Source organism: Callionymus lyra, chromosome 19 (genome assembly GCF_982586985.1).
Source record: "Callionymus lyra chromosome 19, fCalLyr1.hap1.1, whole genome shotgun sequence".
Classification (NCBI taxonomy): domain Eukaryota; kingdom Metazoa; phylum Chordata; class Actinopteri; order Syngnathiformes; family Callionymidae; genus Callionymus; species Callionymus lyra.
Window position 1 is genome coordinate 7,031,130 of NC_141836.1, and position 20,971 is coordinate 7,052,100.

Below are 20,971 nucleotides of genomic sequence, written 5' to 3' on the forward strand. Positions count from 1 at the left end.
AATTAACCTTCAACATGATGATATTAAAACACAGTCTTGATCCAGATCAATTCCAACATGACCGCCAACCAACAGAGAAGTGACGTGTTTAGACATTTTCAAGTGTTTACAGCTACTTGAAGAACTCACAATAAATAGAGTTAAAGACGGAATTATTTTGATGGAATTAAACAAAGACGTGTGGTGCGTTCAAGGGATTTTTTTTGTGTATATATATATATATTTGTGTCAATATGGTAAACCCAAACATTCAGATATAAAGCGGGGGATGAAATAAATGTTGATCTGAATGGTAGCGAAATCCTATTTTCTTTGATTTAATTATAAATAAATATGTTTCATATTTTATTGTATCCCAAATACTTTTTCAAATAATAAAACAACCGAAATGTATTATATTTCTTTAGTTAAATTTCAGGTACGATGGTCTACGCTTCGAGTTTCGCGCTGACACACACTTTTGAAGCTTAAGAGCGGATTCTACATTTTTAAATGTTTGGAAGAATCTTAGAACAAATATGAAAGTGTAGTTTTAAAGAGAGCGTGCGTGTGTGTGGACGATAGAAGAGGCGGAGGTGAAAGTGGAACAAATATTTATTTCATGATACACGATAATGACACAGAAACATTTTAAATTTAAAATAAAGTGATACAAACCTTCCTCACGCGGAAAAAAGTTTAGTTTCCAAAAATTCACTCACAAGTTTCTGCAGCTGATTAAAGCGGGTAAATATGGTTATATACACGTGTGTGTGCGCGCGCGTGTGTGTTTGTTTTTCGTGCAAATTCCAGGTTTTGTGTTTGTGTGTATGCGGAATATTCAAGTTTTGTCCCGGGTCGTTCCTTCGCTGGAATGTGATGTGACACACTGAACACTAAACATAAAGAGGCTGAAATCTTTTGGATCTTTTTAAGGCTCGTCACGAGAGAAGAGAGCCGACATGCAGAGAGAGCTCTCAGTCCGAGATTTTTAGGTAGTTTTGTTGGGGTTCTTCCTTCCTCCTTATTTTTTTTACTCCGGCTTCTTCTCGTCCTCCTCCTTCACCTCCTCCGCGGCTCCGCCGCCGCTGCGGTCCTCCTCCTGGCCGCTCTGTTCACTTCCACTCACCGTGGAGCTCAGGTTGCTCTCCTTCTTCCACTTCATGCGCCGGTTCTGGAACCAGATCTTGATCTGCCGCTCGGTCAGACACAGCGCGTTGGCGATCTCGATGCGCCTGCGTCTGGTCAGGTAGCGGTTGAAGTGGAACTCCTTCTCCAGCTCCAGAGTCTGGTAGCGGGAGTAGATCTGACGCCCCCTGCGCCGGTCCGTCCCGTAACCCACTCCTGCTGCAGAGAAACGCGTCAATACCGGGGACACGAGTCCTGTTTGTTTGCACATGCAACGAGAAGGAAAAAAAAAGGGCCCATCATCTCCGAGCCGAGAGGTTCGGCGGTGTTTTATGGGGCCATAAAGAGTAACTTGCTCTCTTGGTAAGACAAATCGTAAAAGTGGCTCATTGGCTTAATTTATTTGAGGTAGTAAAACTCACCGCTGTGTGAGTTCATGCGCTGCATCCACGGGTAGATCGGGATGTTGCTCTTCTGCTCCTGCGCCCTGCTCTGGTCCAGACTGTACTCTTGAGCAATGTGGCTCTGCGCGCCGCTCAGTCCCATGTTGGTCTGCCTGCAGCTGGGCAGCACGTCCTTGTCCTGCAGGAACACGTTGGACCCGTACTCGTACTGAGCCCGTCCGGAGCCGAACACCACGTTGTCTTGCGGGGAGTAGAACGGCGCGTATATCCGGTTCTGGGTCACGGCGGCTCCGTAGGAGGAGAAGTGGCGCACGGTGTCGTAGGTGCTGGAGTTGAGGGGCACGTTGGGCAGAACATCTTGACCACCGGACAAATGGCAGGAGAGCGACGGGTTGGCGAAATAAGAATTCATGCCTCGGTTTGTGACCCGCTCTCTCTCTCCACTGCTCTCCCCACTTTCCCGATCCGTCTCCGAGCTCTCAATCTCCGTCCCGTCGGTGTCAAACTACCACACCTTCCCCCTCAAGTGCGTCTGTGTACTTTGAGGATTCAATATTATTAATTTCCAATCTCCGGTTAAGACGCACAAACCCGAGGAGTGTTATAGTCGAGCCCTGGCTCGGCGAGAGACAATATGACAACGTCAGCTGACTGTTCTCCACCAATTGAGAGGCAGCAGCGAAGGAGAAACTGTAGCTTTTAGCTCAGAGCTGGAACATTAGTGCTAAATGCCGATAAACACACAAGACACAGTTGTGCGGCAAACACACACCTGATCCAAGATCCTGTCGACGATTAAACACACAAACAAACACACAACTCGATCCATCACAGCAGGACACGCGGGGTTTTTCTTAATGACAGTGAACGCAACACACACCTGAGATTTACGTGACGTTCAGGGAAACAGATTTATCGCGATTATTAATCGCCGCTATTGTTGTGGTTTCCACTGACGTGCACGTCAGTCAATCACGAACACACACACAAAAAAACTCTCAAAAGTATAAAAGTTGGTGCACGATTTTCCAGCGGACGCAGACATGAGCAGTTACACACTTTAATGGCACACAAAAAAACAACACGTCATGAACGCAACTTTTTGAAAAAGTTTTACACACAAAGAGAATGAGGCGTTCACGGTCCTCGATCAAACCGGATGTGTGATTATCATTGTGGGTTAATAACAACAGATGTTGTAAATGCGTTTAATCATCAACTGTGTGTAGATGCGCAACTAGTAGTTACACAACATTAAAATTAGATTTTCGTGTAGGTCATAAGAGTCAGACAGGTTGTTTGTTTGTTTAACATTGCGGTGAAACACACACACACACCTGGGTGGATTTAAATCAAATAGAACAAGTACACATTCGACTTCCACGCCTGGACAAAATGCTACTTTTGTGTGTAAAGATAAAGGCAAGTGTGAGTGAGGGGGAGGGTGGGGGCTGCTGCTGCTAAGAATGCGTTTATGGTCTCTCTTCTGTGAGGGCAATAAAACAAGTGACGCTTCCCAGCACACAACTATCACTATCTCTGCAGCAAAGCCTGCAACCCCTCTCTCTCCCTCACACACACACACTCACACACACACACACGATTGAATTTTATCGACAAAATAAAAAGGTCTCGAGCGCTCTGCGAGATTTTTAATCCAGACTCAGGCGCTTCAAAATGTTCCTGCAGATGTTTGAGTCTCTACTTGGACATTCCTGTGACGCACAGTCAGAGAACAACCGATAATTATCTCAGCGGCAAATAATGGTTGGGAAAAAACGAGAGTCGCGCGCACACGCACACACACACACACACACGCGGACGCAGAAAAGTATCAAACAAATCTCAGTTAAGAGGCTGCAGACTCGCTCAAGACTGCTCATCAATAATATTTAAAGCGTCTCGTGACTGTGATGGGGGAGAATTAAACGTTTCTTTTTTGAGCAGACAAAACGCGCCTCGGCGGTGAATCAAGTGGAATCATCGGCAGCATTAGCGAGGCCGTCAGAAGATCTTCCACATGATCGATCCACTTGATTAGGACGAGGCTTCCCGGCCCTCATGTCGACTCCAGCAGCAGTTTGGAATCTCGACTGGACCATAAAAGAGACAGCAACAAAGAGACGGAAGTGGCTGCGGCAATAAAAGTTTCCTTTTCACCTTATCCGGGGCCATATGTGACATCCGCGCAGGTCGGAGGCGCAAACGGCTGTAAAGCTGCTGCTCAGAATCCACACGAACCTCGTTTACTGCGCTAATGTTCTCCACGGCTATTAAATGAGGAGTAAAGTCTCGACTGTCAACGGGGAAAACCAACGATTTTCCAACGACAAAGTCGCTCTTGTTGGTCCCTGAACGCAACACGCCGGTGTGAAACTATTGTTAATAATTTTAATTGTGCAGCAGCAGAGTGTGTCCAAAAACGACACAAAGTGTTTTTACATTTTAAAACTTCACGCTGACACACACACTCTCACAGACACACACATACACACACACACGCGTACACACACACACTTATTTAAATCGAATAAACAATATATTTTTAAATTACGTTTTGAAATGTATAATTGAACACGAAGTGTATTTTCACCCACACAAACTCTTATTTAGACACAAGACGAGAAAATAGGATTCACAAAGTCGACTTTAAATAATTGTACTTTTAGTTATTATTATTATTATTATTTTTTTTTTTTGTATAATAATTTACACGACGATATAAAAAAAACTCGGGTTTGCAGAAACAATACATACTGTGTTAACTTTTAATCGAATTATGTTATTATGATCTTATTGTTTTTGTTATTATTTATGTGTTAAATAAGAGTTTTTTATTTTAGAGTAGATTAGTAGTCGATGGTATTTATAAAGGAGTTTCTCTCGCAGCAGAATAAAAGAAACAATTCTGCCCTGCATGCGTGACGCGTATATTCCCCACACACATTATTTTACTATTATTAAATTATTATACAGTCATTAATATTTGTTTAAGCACATGGACACACGCACCATCCAACCGTGAATGCAATATTATTAAATTGCAACATAAAACAGTTTAATCCGCGGTGCAGCAGAATTATGATTCCTCCTCGACACAAACACACACATGGACACACAATGGAACATTTATTCCGCAGAGAAACGGACCAAATATCTTGATATTATATAAATAAAACTCGACATTTAATCTTTTTTTTTTTTTAATCAAACATGTTTCTGTAATTATCATTGAGCGTTTAAAAAAACGGTTCCTGAACGCAACGCGCTTCACTCTCAAGTTATAAAATAGTTTTGCGCTTAAAATAAAAGCGCTTTTTTGTAGTTTTTTTTTTAGTACCACGGTGAACCCCGCGGTCGCCTGACACGGCAGAGAAAAGGTTTCCGGCCGCAGGTCCGACTCCTCATCCGTCACACTCGCGGGAGGAAGTTTTCAATTAAAGATAATCCGGCTGCTGATTAGAAAGTTATTTTTCTGAGCTCCGACACAGAGACTGGAGGCTTCCCTCCACCAGCCTTCCCCCGACGGCTCCATAAAGTTTGGGTTGTAAATAAAAGTGTGAACAGAGAAGCCAGTGTGAGCGGAGCGAGGAATGCAGCGAGCAGAGAGGTCAGCGTCCGAATGACCGGAGGGCCACGTGATACGATATCTTTGAACAAGGCTTCGAATATTTATAGATTGTTCGACACGTTTTTTTTTTACTTGATAAACACCGACCTCATGCCTCTAACAATCCGAGTTAAATAACGCTGTATCTTTATTTATTCGTGGGTTGAATAAGACTTAATCTGGAATTAAATCTAGAACACGTTTGTCCCTGAATGCAGCACGATTGTAGTCTGCTGGGATCCACGAACACACCACTGAGTTTGAAGGTAATATACTATATATATACTATAATATGTAAGTAAGGCTGGCACTAGTGTTTAGATCTTTTAAAGTTTATATATTGTATTAAGTAGTAGTTGTTAAATTGTAATTTGCACTAGCATTCACTGTGTACAACTAAATAAGAATTAAATAACACAAAGAACGTCTTCATGTTGTGAAAAAAAAACCCTTCAATCATTCAAAATCCTTATCTTTTGAATCCTTTTCATAGTCTAAAGAAATGTAATAAATAATCGTGATTATAACTAAAGAGGCTGCTGTGAATGTTACATCCGGGCATTGAAGTTACGAAACGGCCATTTATGTTATTATTATGATACAGATGATGACGTGTAACAACTTTTTTCGACGAGTTAAATATACTATAAATATATTACTGCAAAAATGTGTTCAAGTGATAGAAACAGGCGAAAAGTATAACACGAAAACATTGAAGCAGGAGTAGAGATATACTCTCTAGATATATGCTTGAATTACATATAAGTAATATATATATATACATATATATATATAGAAATATATTTATGTGTGTGTGTATGCTATGAATATATGTATTTATTTATTCGAATTAGTATCATTAATAAACATTTTTGAGGGACAAAAGACGATCTTTTCGTGTTGCAGGGACAATTTTCTTGCTTCTTGATACTTGATACATTTGTAGTATTTGATAAATGTCGTATTGTTGTGACTGTGATGTCATCACGTCTGCCTGTGACGTCACCGTCAGCCACTTCATCCTTCAGTCTGATGGAAGTTAAAGAGTGAGCACATTATCATCGTGATTAAACACGCCGTGGACACACACTATCACACACAGTCACTCACTCACACACACGCACGCACACACACTCGCTCACACGCGATCACACACTCGCGCACGCGCCTCTAATCAGGAGTGATCGCGTCATAACCATGTAAAAGGCTCCATAAGCACTTTAGCGTGGCGGGCTGCTCCAATTAAAGTCCGGACGTGTTCGGCTCGATGCTCGTTAAGCTCTGGAGTCAGTGGGCACATGTTGATCCTCACTTCATAAATTAGGACCATTAGTGGCTCACGTGACCGGCCTGTCCAGATCTGGACGTGAGATTCTTAATGTGGTGACGAGGACGGATTCACGAGGTGACGTCACCGACGCGCAGCGCCAACAACGCTGAGGCTCAAATGTCTTGACTTCCTGTTTTGACGAGGCGGAAATCTGCCCCCGTGCGATGACGTCACAACAGGATCCCGGATATACCGCTTACTAGAGAGTTCATTTACAATCAATAATTCACTTTATCGTACAAATAAAACACGTATATAAAACAATGTGCAACAAAATGGCGTCACTATATTTAGACAAATCCTTTGTAGACGTGATTCTAGAAATGTATGATCCATTATAGCCTTTATGATGTTTTTAAATTCATTCACTTCATTTCCATTTGGGATAAATAAAAATGTCGAAATAAATATAGACAAAATTAACCATACAAATAAACAACGTCGCACATTCAATAAGGTAAAACAAATCAAATAATTAACAGTTTAGAACTGAGTGAGACACACGTCGTCACCATGGCAACCCATCATCGTCTCATGAGTTAGTGAACGCCCATAAACAAAGTTGTGTAACATAACCCATGCAGCAGAGATGCATGACGTCACCTCAGTGTCTGATACCGATCTCACTCACACACACACGCGCACACACACAAACATGCACAGTCAGCTGACATCCGCAGTCACCAGCGGCCATAAAGCACACGCACACACAGACACACACAGACACACACACCGCCCATCGTCTCCTCGGGCTACGGGTCGCTAGGGGGCGCTCTCGCGAGCGTCCGTGTGCACATGTGCGAGCATGTGTGTGTCCGTGCGTGGGTGAATGACTTGGTATCATCAGAGATGTCAGACAGTGTGTGTGTGTGTGTTTGTTTACGCCGTGACGAGAGTGCGTGTGACGGATGTTTCCAGTTGATTCATCGCGACAGTCCTGGCACCGAACCGGCCCGGTAATGTTCGGCGGGTCGTTCGGTTGTTGCACTCGGTGTGCAGCCAATGAGCGAGTGAGCGGACCCCAGGTCAGGTCAGCGCTCCCGACCCTTCATCACACCCTGCTCTTCACGTGCGCCACAGAACCACAGCAGAGACAAAAAAATGAGATTCTTACCCGAACCGGTGGATCCGCTCGCGGTGCCGGAGCTTCCCTCACTAGTGTGTGCGGCTCCTGTTCCAGCTCATCTTTACCGCCTCGGGAGATGATGATGAACGACTGTCGCGGGCTGGTCCGGGTCAGAACCGAACCGAGCCAGAACTCCGGTACTCTTGAGTCCACAACCCAAAAAATGCAGTTTGTTCGCCCGCGTGCTACTGATCCACGCTCAGAGCCGAGAAGAGACAACAGCATAAAGTTCATGTTCATAGAGCCAGCGTCACGTGGGCGGCCTCGGCCAATCAGCGCGCAGATCCAGTCGTAAACTTTTATTACTCAGCTGTAAATTTCTCTTTAACAACCAGGAATGTTTGCGCCATCTCTCTCTCCCGTCCTGCGCCAGCTCCAGTCCAAAACTGTCCACACGCGCGCGCCCCGAATGTGTCCAGCACATGTCCCCCCCCCCTCACCCCCCCCGTGCTCGTGCACGCCGATGTGCCGTGCACGAGAGACAGGCGAGGACACGCAGCGTGTGAATCCAAAACAAAAATGACACACAAAAAACCAGCACAATATTAACCAAACGCTTTACACGGAGCCTGAACGCACCACGAGACGTCACGTGACAGACATATTAAAATCCCCACGACAACAAGTTAAATATCAGAAGTAACACGAGTTAAACATCCACTTCCTGTGGGAAGCGCTGGTTTTGTCCGAGCCGCCGTGAAGTACTCACGCTGAGACTCTCAGGATTTTACACCAGCAATAAAGTTTATAGGTCCACTAAAGTTTGATGGTCATGATGACACACACACACACACATCCGGAGACAAACAGCACAGGTCAACACTTTCTTCTTCTAATTCGCACTAAAACCTAGTTTTGTTCCTTTAGATTTTCCTCTGGCGCTGATACTTCTGCAGGTAAATGTATTTGTTTATATCCCTTGTTTTGTGTAACACACTTGTTTGTGTGGATTCTAAATGTAAAAATATTGTCAGAAGAAACAAGAAATAGGAATTTGTTTTTAAATCCGCTTTGTTTTTACACACAAACACACAGACACACACCCACGCCGGGTCGTTAATGTTTTCCTATTTTTCTATCCTGTAATCGTGATTGAGTTTGGATAGAAAATAACATTAATTCAATAAAAAAATAATGATACTATATTTAAACGAAAGTTTTGGTTTAACGTCCGTAAATGTGGAATTTAGCTTGAATTGATCAAATCAACAAAAACTGAATACGAAACACAAGCGATATTGTTTTTTAGTTGTTTTTTTTGTTGTTGATGTTTTCACATATTTCCTCACTTTTATTTTAAATGTAATAATAAAGTACATCACATGCGATTCATTTAAAACTTAAAATAACTGTAATTCCTGATTGAATCGTCCTTTCTCCAAATCGAATAAAATAAAATATATTTAAAATATTTAAAAATATATTTTCCCAGCGTCTGAATTTTAGTTTAACACATTTTTTTTAAATTTCTGATCTTGTAAAATTATAACGTTATTTTTTTGTGTTTTGTCTTCAATCTCGCGCAGACCAAGAACAACTTGAAACTGTTTAAATCCGCTCAGTCACAGCATCGGATCTGATTTCTAAATTTAATATCACAGACTATAAAATTGTTTTGAAGCAGAAATGAAGATCTGCTCTTGGACGTTTGCCTGCGGATGTTTGTGTGGAAGACACACACACACACACACACACACACACACACAAACACACACTTCTCGTCTCCTCCTGTGATTATGAATCTCTGCTCATTAAATTTTCTCTCTGAGGACTCGCTTTATTAAAAGGATGAATCAAATATCAAACACACATACACACATGAAACCTGACACACGCAGAACACACACACACACACACACACACACACACACACACACACACACACACACACACAGTTCCACAATACACTTTGATTTCATTTTCTAACAAATCGAAACAATTATGTTATATATAGGATTTAAAAAAGGAAAGTTATATTTTTGGCCTACGTGATTGTAAATGTGTGTTGTTTATTTGTGTTGTGTGTGTTACAGAATAAAAGCAGTCCTGATGATGATGTTATGCAACATGACTTATAATATATTTGTTTCTTAAACAATCCTTAAATTTAAGGGGAATATTTTGGGTTTTTTACGTGTTTTCGAGCTATTTTAAAATGTGTAAATAATAACAAAACAAAATAAGAGGGAGCTCGCGCGTCCGTGCGTGCGTTGATGCAACCGATTACGATTTGACTATTATGTTGGAATTAATCAAATAAAAATAAATTAAAAATGGCTTAAATTGTCGAATGAGTGGATCGGGCCGGAGTGGAGACGAACTCGGGATCAGTACGAACGTGTGTGTGTGTTTGTGTGTGTTAGTGTGTGTGTGTGTAAGAGAGAGAAAGAATAAGCCGTGCGTCGTGAGCCATCGAGTTTTTTTATTGGTGATGAGTTTACATCCTCTTCACATGAGAAACACCAGAAACGAGCACGTGATCACGTCAACATCGAACAAGAAGGTACAGAAAGATTATATCAGTGCAAAACAACTAGCTACGTCACCACACAACAAACCAACAGATGCTCCTCCACTGTGCGTTTTAGGCAGTTTTAGTTGTTGGGGGGGGGGTCGCGAAGGTGGGGTACGGAGAGGTGCCGCGAGTGTCGAACATGTACGTTCAGAGGCACGTGCTCCGGGGGTATAGGTAGTGCCGTGTGTCGGTGGACTTGCACCGTCGTCTTCATCAAGTGTAGGAAGTATTGGGGTCTCTGCTACATGGTGTCACACACACTCACACACACACACACACATTCGCTCACGCATACACACCTGCTGGAATCTCTCCAATCACAAATCTCTATTGCAATTTCCCAGGTCTGGTTATAGGTAGCATCAGAGGGTTCTAGCGGTTCGGCTGCTCTGCTCGCCAGAGGGAATCGGAACCGAACTTTGGACACTTCACTACTAAAGTTTGACAATCTACGTTGAAATGAAGCTGATTTTTTTTTTTTTTTCGTTTGTTTTCAAAACGTGATTATTATTTACAACCAGGTTGATCGTCTGATGTTAGTTTGGGGTTCAGGTCCAGGTGCGGGTCCTGGCAGGAGGGGAGGGGGGTTTCGTCCTCCGTCTGTTGATGACATCTCTCCTTCTTCTTCTCGTCCCCAGGTCTTCTCACTCCTTCACCTCCTCCTTCTCCTCCGCCTCCTTCTCCTCGGCCTCCTCCGCCTCGCCGTCCTCCGCCGCCTCCTCCTCGGCCTCGGTCTCCCCCCTCTGACCCGGAAACTTGTCTTTGTTGTTCTCCTTTTTCCACTTCATCCTGCGGTTCTGGAACCAGATCTTCACCTGCCTCTCGGTCAGGCTGAGGGCGTGCGAGACCTCGATCCTCCTCTTGCGGGTCAGATACGGGTTGAAGAGGAACTCCTTCTCCAGCTCCAGGGTCTGGTACCGACTGTAGGTCTGCCTGCCGTTCCTGCGTCCCGGAGCTGCGGCGGGGGGAGAGACATGTGACGTCACCACGGCGGGATGAATAAACAAACAAATAATTCATGATCAATAAATGATTCGTTTTGTCCTCGTAAACACAATCACATTCAAATCACACACACACACGCGCACATACTGTTTAACTTAAATCGTGTTCTGGAAGTTTCAGTAACACTTTAAATAAATATGTACACGTTAGTGATGAGTGAACACACAACTGACATAAAGCGTATCACGCAACATGAGGAGGGAATAAATTAATGTGGCACCTCTGTGAGGCGCTGGAATGGAACGTGTGTGTGAGGCCCACACGTCACAGTGTCTATGTGTGTGTGTGTGTGTATGTATGTGTGTTTTCCGATATGATCACTCGGGTTCTGGGGAAGAGTTTGTGAAATCTTTTATGAGAACGATAATTGAGCAGTAGAAGTACCTGTCACGATCAGAGTGTCTATGTGTGTGTGTGTGTGTGTGTGTCAGCCCTGTATGGACATGTGCAGCAGCCTGCAGTGCAGCTTCTGTCTCATCTTGTTGCTCAACTTATGTCAGGTGTGGAATAACGCCATAGTGCTCGCACACACACACACGTACACACAACACACGGAAAAAAAAAACACGCAGGGAAAAACAACAAACGCGTGAAATGGCAGCAAGGACTGACCGTGGGGTCTCATCCAGGGGAACATGAGACTCGGGGACGAGCTCTGGTGGCCTTGTGCGTCTCCGGTTGTCGAGCTTCCGGTCGTCTTACAGTCCTGGTACTGCTGCAGCGCCGCGTCCTGCTGGGTTCCGTACAGCGTCTGCCGCGGCAGCGCGTCGTATCCATAGAATTTAGTGGCGTCCCCGTGACAGGCTAGCGCGCCGCACGGATTCTGCTGGTATCCCGGGTTGGAGATGCCGCCGGTTCCGTGGTGAAAAAAGTCCTGCACATGGTGGCTCGGGTGCTGGAAGCCCGGCGCGGCGGCTCCGGGTCCGTAGACGAGCGTGTGGCTCCGGGCGACGCTCTGAGGGAACCTGCAGTCGTAGTAAGTTGGCTCCAGAGACTCTCCGCCTTTGTACTTGGAGAAAAGCGGGTTAACAAAATAAGAGCTCATGTTCGGTTCGCATCAAGCGGGCGGGTTCGCTCTCTGCGGGGCTCGGATGTATCGCGCAGGATGACGGCGGTCTTTTGTTTGGGGGGTCCCAACTCTCCGCGGCGGACACGACACCGGAACTGGATTCTCTTCTGGACGCTCGACGGCACCAGCCTCGCTGCCTCTCGTGGCTCCTGCTCGTCTGGGTCTTCGTCACGACCGGACCGGGATCATGCCATGTGCTTTGGATGTGTCTTATCTAATGTTAAAGCTGCACCGGCTCCGTCACACACGCTCTTCTTTTCTTCCTTTTTTTTAGCTTCCTCTACCAGCCACCCCCACCAGAGGCGCCCCCTCCCCTCCTCGCCCCCCACCACCCTCGCTCCCCCCCCCCCCCCCCATCCCCATAGAGCGGTCAGACGTTCCTCCACCTTGAAGAACCGACCGCGGGTTTAAATATTTTTTAAACTCAGGTTTTCACGCTCACCTTTGACCCCTCAAGGTGACTGACACCACGACATTTATCCAACCTCCTCGTGACCGTCGCCGACGTGGACACCGTGACCCAGTAAAGACGGTTCGAGCTGTAAATCCAAATCATAAAATTTTATTCTCTATGTTTCTGGGAGTTTACGCGCCATCATCGTAAAACATCAACGACGCAGCGCAGCCAATTTATGGACTTTCACACTCTATAAATATGGAGATGGCTGCTGACGGACACCGAGTCGGTCCGGACGGAACCAGCGAGCCGTCCGGCTCGGTTCTGACAAGTCACAAATGATTGGAGGAGTCGCGCGGTAGTAAAATAGTCCGCGACGAGTATCTTAAAAATCTCAAAAACTAAAAAACGAGTCTGGTTGTGTTGTGGGTCCATAAAAAGAGGGTCCAGCTGCTGAACCCTCTTTTTATGGACCTACGACAAGAATGTTGAAACTGCAGCGACCTCGACCCTCCGAGCAACACCGTCAAGTCCTCACAGAACCGTGTCAGTACTTTCTGCCACGTGTATAATTCAAATGTATTATGTTCTTCTAGTAATTCTGTAAAGTACTACGAGCACTTGTTTTGTTTTGAATTCAATCTGCAGCAATATAAATATAGTCGTCTCAGTACTACTACTAAAAATACAGCATTTAAGTTATAAATAAAAAATAAACATCAGTACTAAAATATAATTATAAATGTAGTACTATAACAAATGCTGCGTTTGTGAATAAACTAGAAAATATTTGTGTACGTAGATGAAAATAATAATAATAACAAAGAATAGCTATATTTAAGATATATTTATTTAACAATATGTCTGCAAATATTTTCTCTATAAAGTTAAAGAATTATTTAATTTATTATTACATATATAGTAAATGTAAACAACTCCAATTAAATTCAGAACAATAAAAATAATACAGCAACAACATTGTATCTCTTCTACTTAACTTAAATAAATATTTATTCTCCGGAAGAGTATTTACAGGAATACTACTGCTGTCTCTGCTCTGACACATTGTAGCCCTCAACAACAACAAATACTACTCTTTGGAAATGTATACTTTCTTCTTACTTCTAATTAAATAGTAACAGTGAGAAGTAATAATAATAGCATCATTTTTCTGGTACACTTTCATTCCCACACTATTGTTTATTACTCGGTTGTTTGTGTTTTCTTACTCGTTTATTCGGTTCTATTGTTTATGTGCTGCTGCTTTGTCGTTTCATCTGGGGATCAATAAAGTAAATCTTCTCTATAAATGTCGTTGAAGTGTCTATTGATACTCATAAATACACACAAGTAGTACTAGCTGGGAAGAATTTGAGGTTTAAAGACGTTGGAAGTGATGCTACATCAATGCTACTGGTATACAATGTTTTTTTTATTTAGATTGCAGGCTCGTGCTCAGTACACGTCACATGAGTACAAACCACTGCGCAGTTTTACGAGTATTTTTCCTCTCTGCGAGTCAGGATGATAGTTATAGCTACAAGCTGCCGAGGATTATCACATCGAATATTATCCGCGTGATGACGTCACAAACACCTCACCGCGATCCCCATAAAACATATTTTATCGAACATGAATATTTATTCAAATATTGACCCCGGAGCATAAAAGTTTATGACTCAATAAAACTGCTGCTGGAGTAGAATCATGAGCGTTTTCTGGTTACACAACCTCAAAGTGACCACAACAACTACAACATGGCGGCCGACGTAAATATAGAGCCGGTCCACAGCCTTTTATCGTATTTTTACTATTTCCACGATTAAAGATTCAGAGTGAAAATAAAGTGTAAATACAAACTCGCCAAATGAGTTATTTTTAAACAAGTCACGAGCGTGTCATCTCAATAAAACACCGATGAAAAAATAGCATTACATTTGTGAATTATCACAATTATTTTGTAGATTTTTTTATTAACAACATACTAAAAATACAATTCAAAATTCAAATTTTAAAGATGGAAAATTTCCAGCATCTCAACCAAACAAAGCTCGCTTAGCGTGAAAAAGGAAACCAGATAAAAGCCGTGTAACACACAAACACACACACACACAGCTCGAACCGAAGAGCAACAGCGACATCTAGCGTCCACATGTGCGCGCAACCAGCAGAATTCTACCAATCACAGACAAACTGTGAGACTGTTTATGTTTCGCCAGGTTCTACCAGCTCCTCACCCTGCTCTACATGGCCGCGGTTCTCCTCCTCGACTCCGCTGGTTCCGCTCGGGTCCAGTCTCGCACCACGACTGTCCTCAACCCGTCTGGTGGAGCCCAGAGAGGAGCTGAAGTCCTGCTGCAGCCATAAAGCCATAAAGTCATCAGGTCCAGACGTCTAGCCAGTTGCGTCCAGAGTCAAGACAACAGGAGCAGTAAAAGATCATTTCGCTCCGGAAGTGCCGCGATTGGTCTTTTGAGAGAGAAGCTTTTATTGTCCCGCCACAAAAAGGCAATTTAGAGAGAAACAAATGCGACGAAAGAGCCATCGACCCGGAACTGACCAGGATGTGCTCCCGGACTCGAACCTCTCACCCTGCGCCTCTTGCTGTTGAGCTCTTTGTTCGTTACAAAAAAGATGATTCTGTGAACATTTATATACCAGATAAAGTTCGTGAACACTTTATTTAATCTCTGATTCAGACGATGGAAAAAGTTGAAATAAACAATCTGACGAGTCGCTTTAAACATCCCTGTGAGTGTCTTTTGTTTCTTTTAAATCTAACACAACAACCTAAAGTCAGTGTTTTCAAGCTTAATAAATAATTTAATTGAAAAATAAAATCGTTTTAAAATCATGACTAGAACATTTTTCATAAATAGTCCACACTATCTAATATAACCTACTGTGTGTGAATAAATGTGTGCGTGTGTGTGTGTGTGTGTGTGTGTGTACCTCCTGACGTTAGTTCATTATGTTCATTATTTATATGTTTTATTATTTATCCATGAGACGTTTTTTTGTTTTGTTTTAAAAGTCTTTGCTACTGTAGGAGGTGTGTGTTCGTGTTAATGTGTACATAAAAATTAATATGTCCATGTTTGGGGAAAAACACAACAATAACACACACAAAATTAAGAATGTACAGGTTTATTTAAAAAAAAAGGAAATCCGATGAAATCAACATGAACAATTGTAGTTTACTGAAACATGTTTATTTATTTCATACATGACAGTATATTTTGTTTTTTGGTAAATAACACAGTTATTGTTATAATAATACTCATTATTATAATTATTATTAAACGAACCATGACTCTGGAAAGTGACCAGAGTTTTGTTTGGTGACATTAAAAACAGTTTAAGCGCTCAAATGTTCCTCTGCAGGTCCAGCGGCTTCACTATCGGAAGAATTTTCGGGCCCTAAAACTTGCGTGGGGGTCACAGGCCGCAGCCGAACCCCCGTGTGTTCATCCGTGGGCGAGGAAAGGAGTCCAGACTTCATGGTTCTACATCTTTAAGGTCCAAAGTAACACATACACAGACGGACACACACAAAAATGGTTCGACGCAATGTTCGTCTGCTACCAAGGTCCACACCTGACGAAGGAACGTCTCGATGACGTGAAATGTTGGACCAAAAAATCTCAGGTGGTGAGTTCGATAGAAAATCCAACAGAACCGCGGTCCAGGTCACGGCTCCTTGTTGCTGTCGCTCCTCTCTTTGTTCAGCTTCTTCATCTTCATCCGCCGGTTCTGGAACCAGATCTTCACCTGCCGCTCCGTGAGGTTCAGGACCCGGGCCACCTCGTAGCGTCGGTCCCGGGTCAGGTACATGTTGAACAAGAACTCCTTCTCCAGCTCCAGAGTCTGGTACTTGGTGTAGGGACAGCGCTTCTTCCTGGTGGACCGGGCGTGGATCCAGTTGGCCACCGGGTTGTCTGCGTCAGAACCATCACACAGAACTTCAACTTAACTTTAATAAAGTCAAAACAGGGTGATTTTAGGCGAGTTTAAATAATGCTATTTAAATAAAAATACAATTGGAGTTAATTTACAGCGTTAGAAATGTAGTCGTAAAAACAATTATATTAAAACAAAGAAATATAAAACGGATCACGTGGTCTATTGCTTTATTAATTCGCAGGTTCGACTTGAAAAAAACAGTTAAATCCAAATAAATCAATCCAATAATATCTAATTCCATCCAATAACCGTCAAGACAGTTTCAGGTCCAGACGAGGAATTTCACTCCTACTCTGTTCGGGTCGCCTTCGCCGTAAAAGACTCAAAAGAGCCGATTCACTTTATGGGCCCATAAACCCGGCTCACGGTTCCGAGCGACTACAGGTCAGAGTCCCCGGCGTGTCCCCGGCACCTCTACAGAGTCCCAATCTCGGCCCCGGATCAAAAACGTGATCGAGGCTCCTGCAGGGTCCCGGGAAGCTGGCCCCTGGAGGTCCCAAATTCAACGTCTCCTGTGAGTCCATGTTTACAACCCGCCTGCTTTACAGCCCCCCCATTAACGTTTGTCTCTCCCGAGCGGCCATAAACGAGCCGCGGCTGAAAAGAAGAGCAAGAAATTCCACGAACCCAAAAGTGTCGTAAAAGGAGCTTGAACTTACTCGGGTCCAGCTCCGGCTTCTCGTCCCGGAGTTTCCCCGAAGCCGCCAGCTCGGACTCCGGGGAGGGAAGGTTCTGCTGCGGCTGCGTCTTGTCGCGCGCGTCGCAGTACACATAGTCCGTGTAGGTCCGTGCGCCGGTACCGAGGCACTCGCCGGTCCGGTGCTCCGGGAAAGCGTGCCGGTTGTTGTATCCGTGGAACGGAACCGCGCCTGATATGGGCTCCAGCCAGGAGCGCACGTACCGAGAGTCCGCGCCCAGATGCGGCTGGTGGGAGTAGGGATGGTAGACCACCGAGCTCTGCACGGGGGTCCAGGTCGTGGAGAAGACCGGGGGTTTCGGGGCAAAGCTGCAGGAAGGGAAGTCGGCGCAGTCCGGCACCAAGGACGAGGGTCGCGGGGCGGAGAACCGAGCCGCCGAGAGGACCTCGTCCGTCTCGTGGCTGATGAGCGAGTCCACGAAGTAGGTTCCGATGGGCCCAGAAGTCGCCATGTCGAACCCCCCGAACCTCCTATTCATGCACCCGATTATAATCTGTCTACTTTTTATCTGGACCTGGAACCATCAGGCAGGTAATTATTTCCCTCAGCTTCCCGCGCCGCCATTGGCTGACACCGCGTCACGTGACCATATTTACCCGCAGAAAGTGTACAGTGGATCACTGCGCCGGCACTTCCTGGACTGACGCGCGGCCACGGAACCGGAACGTATCGAGCCGGGGAGTCAGTGGGGGGGTCAGTGTCGGTCCGTTTTTTTGGCGACGGTTCCGTGTTTGCGTCCGGAATTGGGGTGTTGGAGGCGCGTGGAGTGGATCAGCGCGCGGGCGCAGTGCGGACCTGCGCACTGACGCCGAGGGACTATTTGTCGCTGCCATTCATCTCTGTCTGCCTCACAGCGAGAGAGTTCTGGGTTCGGTTTCAGTGTTTACTGGACCTCTAATCTCTATCAAATCGAGAGGTTCGGTGTGGACCGGACTGCGAACATTGAAAGCATGTATTTAAGTTTTTAAAAAAAACATGGATTTGGGGTCCACAGCGGCACCAGCAGGACCAGAACCGGCAGCAACGAGATCCAGCTTTAATGCGCATCAATAAATTTTAACGAGGAAGTTCTAATGTTCGTAAACGGGTCGTTAAAAGGGTCTCCAAAGCGGGACATGCAGCAGGTCAGTGAGACTTGGTTCTGGTAAAAAGGCTCTGTTTCTGTTTTGTCCACTAACTAAATTTATATTAACCGAGATAATCTCAGTGTCAGATTTAATCTCTCTGGGAAATGTCACTCTTTAAAGTGTTTTACTGTTTTAATTACAGAATAATCTGAACGCCAGGTCGTGTTTTAAACCTGGACTATGATCGTTAAAAACACAATTTAAGAAACCATTTTTGGATTATTTTATCGTGCACAATATTGACGTTTTAATGTATAATCAAAAATAACGTTTGTCACGTGACAGATACATTAAAACCAAAGTTTCCTCGAGATTAGATCTGAACTGAGACCGAAATAATGTTTCATTTTCACAGACGGTCCAGAGACACAACAATACTTGAAGTTGGTCTGACATTCACGCGGTTGAATTCAAGTGAGCACGAGTTCTCAGTCACTTATGGGATCAAGAATAACGGTTTAAAAAGAATTAAACATCTGCTGCCCACGTGTCTACAAATCGTTGTGAAATAGTTTCCAATTCTTCGTGGTCACGTGACCTCTCCCAATGAAAATAATTTATTATAAATGGAGAAAATAATGTGGATTTTTTTTTTCTTCCTCTTTAATTTAATGTAACGGTACAGCAAACTACACATACGAGTTATGTGTGTGTTATTTATTGTAGTTATTTAATGGTTTGACATTGAAATACACGTTTAAAATATTTCTGAGGCGAGCAGGAATTATTCTGCGTGTCTGAGTGTCGACAATAATCTGTTAGGATTTATGTGTTTTTACATCGTAAACATTTTTATACGAGAGTTAAACTTTCGTATCTAATCTGAGATTACATACAGTGTCTCGAAAAGACTCGCATTGACACATTTGGACTTTCCGAGTCCACACAAGTAACTTGTCAGAACCCATAAAGCAGATTCAAATCATAATAATCCCTGAGATTATCAATGTGATCTGAGACATTTTACGACAGTCCGTGAAAAGGGTGTGAAAATATTTTTTAGATTTAATCGTGTATAATGTCACGGGTTTCCGTGACGTCATGAGATACTAAATCTGAAGTTGGAAATTGATAAAGTACACATAAGAAGCCGCAATGACGTCATGCATGACCGAGGATCCAAATTTACGACAAAATCAACAACAGCAACAAAAAAAAAGCACGCGAGCCTGGCGCCAACATGGATCAGCAGATCAGTGTCGAGGTTCTGGAAGCATCTAAGGTCAGATTCAAGAAGGCCAGACAACAGACCTGAACCTGCGGCGTCAGGACACACACACACACACACACACACACTCTCCTACAAACACACATTGTCGTTATAAGGTGCATCTGAAATTGTGGTCGAATTTTATCATGCAGCTTCTTATAACGTATTTTAACTGTATTGTTTGTGTGTGTGTGTGTAGGTGTGTGTGTGTGTTCTACTATCGTATGTGGTGCAACATGAAGAGCAGCGGCGGTGTCGTCACTGTCAACTATCAAATGTAGAAATAATTATTTTGTATAAAAGTAAATGTCAATGAAGTTGTGACGTAAGTGTGTAGATTTTTCTGTGATGTTTCTGAATAAACTTCTCTCGTCACGTCATCGCGCCTCTGTCTTGCTTCTGCTCTCTGACGTCACCATTCGATTAAAAATAAAATAAAATCCAGGATTAAAAAATAGAAGTTTAAGGCGCAAAACAGTCTTGTAGATTTTTTTATTTTCAAGTGGAGTGACGGGAATCGATCACATCGATGGCTGCAGATGAACTGATCAAATTGATCGATTGAGTCCTGGTCAAAAATCCAGTAATTTTAGCGCAAAAATATGCCACAATTATATTTTTAAAAGTCACATGACGAAGTAGTACAGACAGTTTAACAGACAATAGAAACAATACATTAAAGAGAGTGATACCAGAGTGTGTGTGTCACATTCAAGTGTGTATAAAGGTTCTAAATGCTTCGTGTTTTCAGGGTTAAAAAATTAAAAATGCCCACAAATGTAAAATCAAATGTGTGTGTGTGTGTGTGTGTTTGTGTGTGTGTATTACAATAACATACAATAAAGACCATGCGCTCGCTCTCATTAAATGCCCACAGAGGAGATTAAATCAAAATAAATCGTCGAGGGATGATGATGTGGATGAAACAGTTTAGATTAATGTAGGTCAACAAACATGGGAAAATATCTGTAAATAATCCAGGAAACGGGTGTGAACGAGATGAGTGTGTTGTGTATTTGTGCTGAACCTCTTTGGACAATAAATACACCACAAATAAAATAAAACAAACGTATTTTGAAGGCGAATTTGTGAGCAACATGGGAAGATTTTTGCGAATAAACACGTGTGTGTGTGTGTTGAAGTTCACCACTCAGAGTGTGAGTTCGGATCATCCAGTGGTTCGACCGTGTTTTATCTGAGCCTCAGACCCACTTAAGATACCGCAGGTCTGAAGGTTTTTTTTCGTCAACACACACGTCTCAGTTCCTCTCAGATCGTCTCACACTTGAGTCACATGTCCGAGCAGAAGCTCCTCAACAATGAGCCGCATGTGCATCCGGCCCAGTCAGTCCATGGAGCTCCGAGCTCCGCCACCGGCACTAAAACCGCATCTTTCCCAGGAAGTGTCGC

General features: G+C 43.7%; 3 protein-coding genes across 4 annotated transcripts; all 3 read right to left on the bottom strand.

Moving 5' to 3' along the window:
- Window positions 1–1,004: 1,004 nt before the first annotated feature.
- hoxc6a (homeobox C6a) lies at window positions 1,005–2,250 on the bottom strand. Of its 2 annotated transcripts, none has more exons than XM_087781083.1 (2): window positions 1,530–2,250; window positions 1,005–1,323 (listed from the first exon to the last, which is right to left on the bottom strand). In XM_087781083.1, the coding sequence occupies exons 1-2, from the start codon at window positions 1,921–1,923 to the stop codon at window positions 1,013–1,015; spliced, it is 705 nt and encodes a 234-aa protein (XP_087637209.1). In that variant the 5' UTR covers window positions 1,924–2,250; the 3' UTR covers window positions 1,005–1,012. The 2 variants fall into 2 exon arrangements, with proteins under 2 accessions (XP_087637209.1, XP_087637208.1); XM_087781082.1 differs by having other exon boundaries at window positions 1,005–1,326.
- Window positions 2,251–10,731: 8,481 nt separating this feature from the next.
- On the bottom strand, window positions 10,732–12,480 carry hoxc8a (homeobox C8a). Its single transcript, XM_087781049.1, has 2 exons — window positions 11,710–12,480; window positions 10,732–11,047 (listed from the first exon to the last, which is right to left on the bottom strand). Exons 1-2 carry the CDS (start codon window positions 12,140–12,142, stop codon window positions 10,737–10,739), a joined length of 744 nt encoding a protein of 247 aa, XP_087637175.1. The 5' UTR covers window positions 12,143–12,480; the 3' UTR covers window positions 10,732–10,736.
- Window positions 12,481–15,904: 3,424 nt separating this feature from the next.
- LOC148059234 (homeobox protein Hox-C9-like) lies at window positions 15,905–17,724 on the bottom strand. The gene is made up of 2 exons (XM_087781010.1): window positions 17,186–17,724; window positions 15,905–16,501 (listed from the first exon to the last, which is right to left on the bottom strand). The coding sequence occupies exons 1-2, from the start codon at window positions 17,700–17,702 to the stop codon at window positions 16,254–16,256; spliced, it is 765 nt and encodes a 254-aa protein (XP_087637136.1). The 5' UTR covers window positions 17,703–17,724; the 3' UTR covers window positions 15,905–16,253.
- Between the last annotated feature and the right edge of the window lie 3,247 nt (window positions 17,725–20,971).

What these genes read in the sequence shown, in the direction of transcription:
- hoxc6a (XM_087781082.1), bottom strand. Translation starts at nt 1,923, where the DNA reads ATGAATTCTTATTTCGCCAACCCGTCGCTCTCCTGCCATTTGTCCGGT. An exon ending in GCGCATGAACTCACACAGCG is followed by an intron (nt 1,327 to 1,529) that starts GTGAGTTTTACT and finishes GTTTCTCTGCAG; the next exon opens with CAGGAGTGGGTTACGGGACG.
- hoxc8a (XM_087781049.1), bottom strand. Translation starts at nt 12,142, where the DNA reads ATGAGCTCTTATTTTGTTAACCCGCTTTTCTCCAAGTACAAAGGCGGA. An exon ending in CCCCTGGATGAGACCCCACG is followed by an intron (nt 11,048 to 11,709) that starts GTCAGTCCTTGC and finishes CCCCCGCCGCAG; the next exon opens with CTCCGGGACGCAGGAACGGC.
- LOC148059234 (XM_087781010.1), bottom strand. Translation starts at nt 17,702, where the DNA reads ATGAATAGGAGGTTCGGGGGGTTCGACATGGCGACTTCTGGGCCCATC. An exon ending in GAAGCCGGAGCTGGACCCGA is followed by an intron (nt 16,502 to 17,185) that starts GTAAGTTCAAGC and finishes GTTCTGACGCAG; the next exon opens with ACAACCCGGTGGCCAACTGG.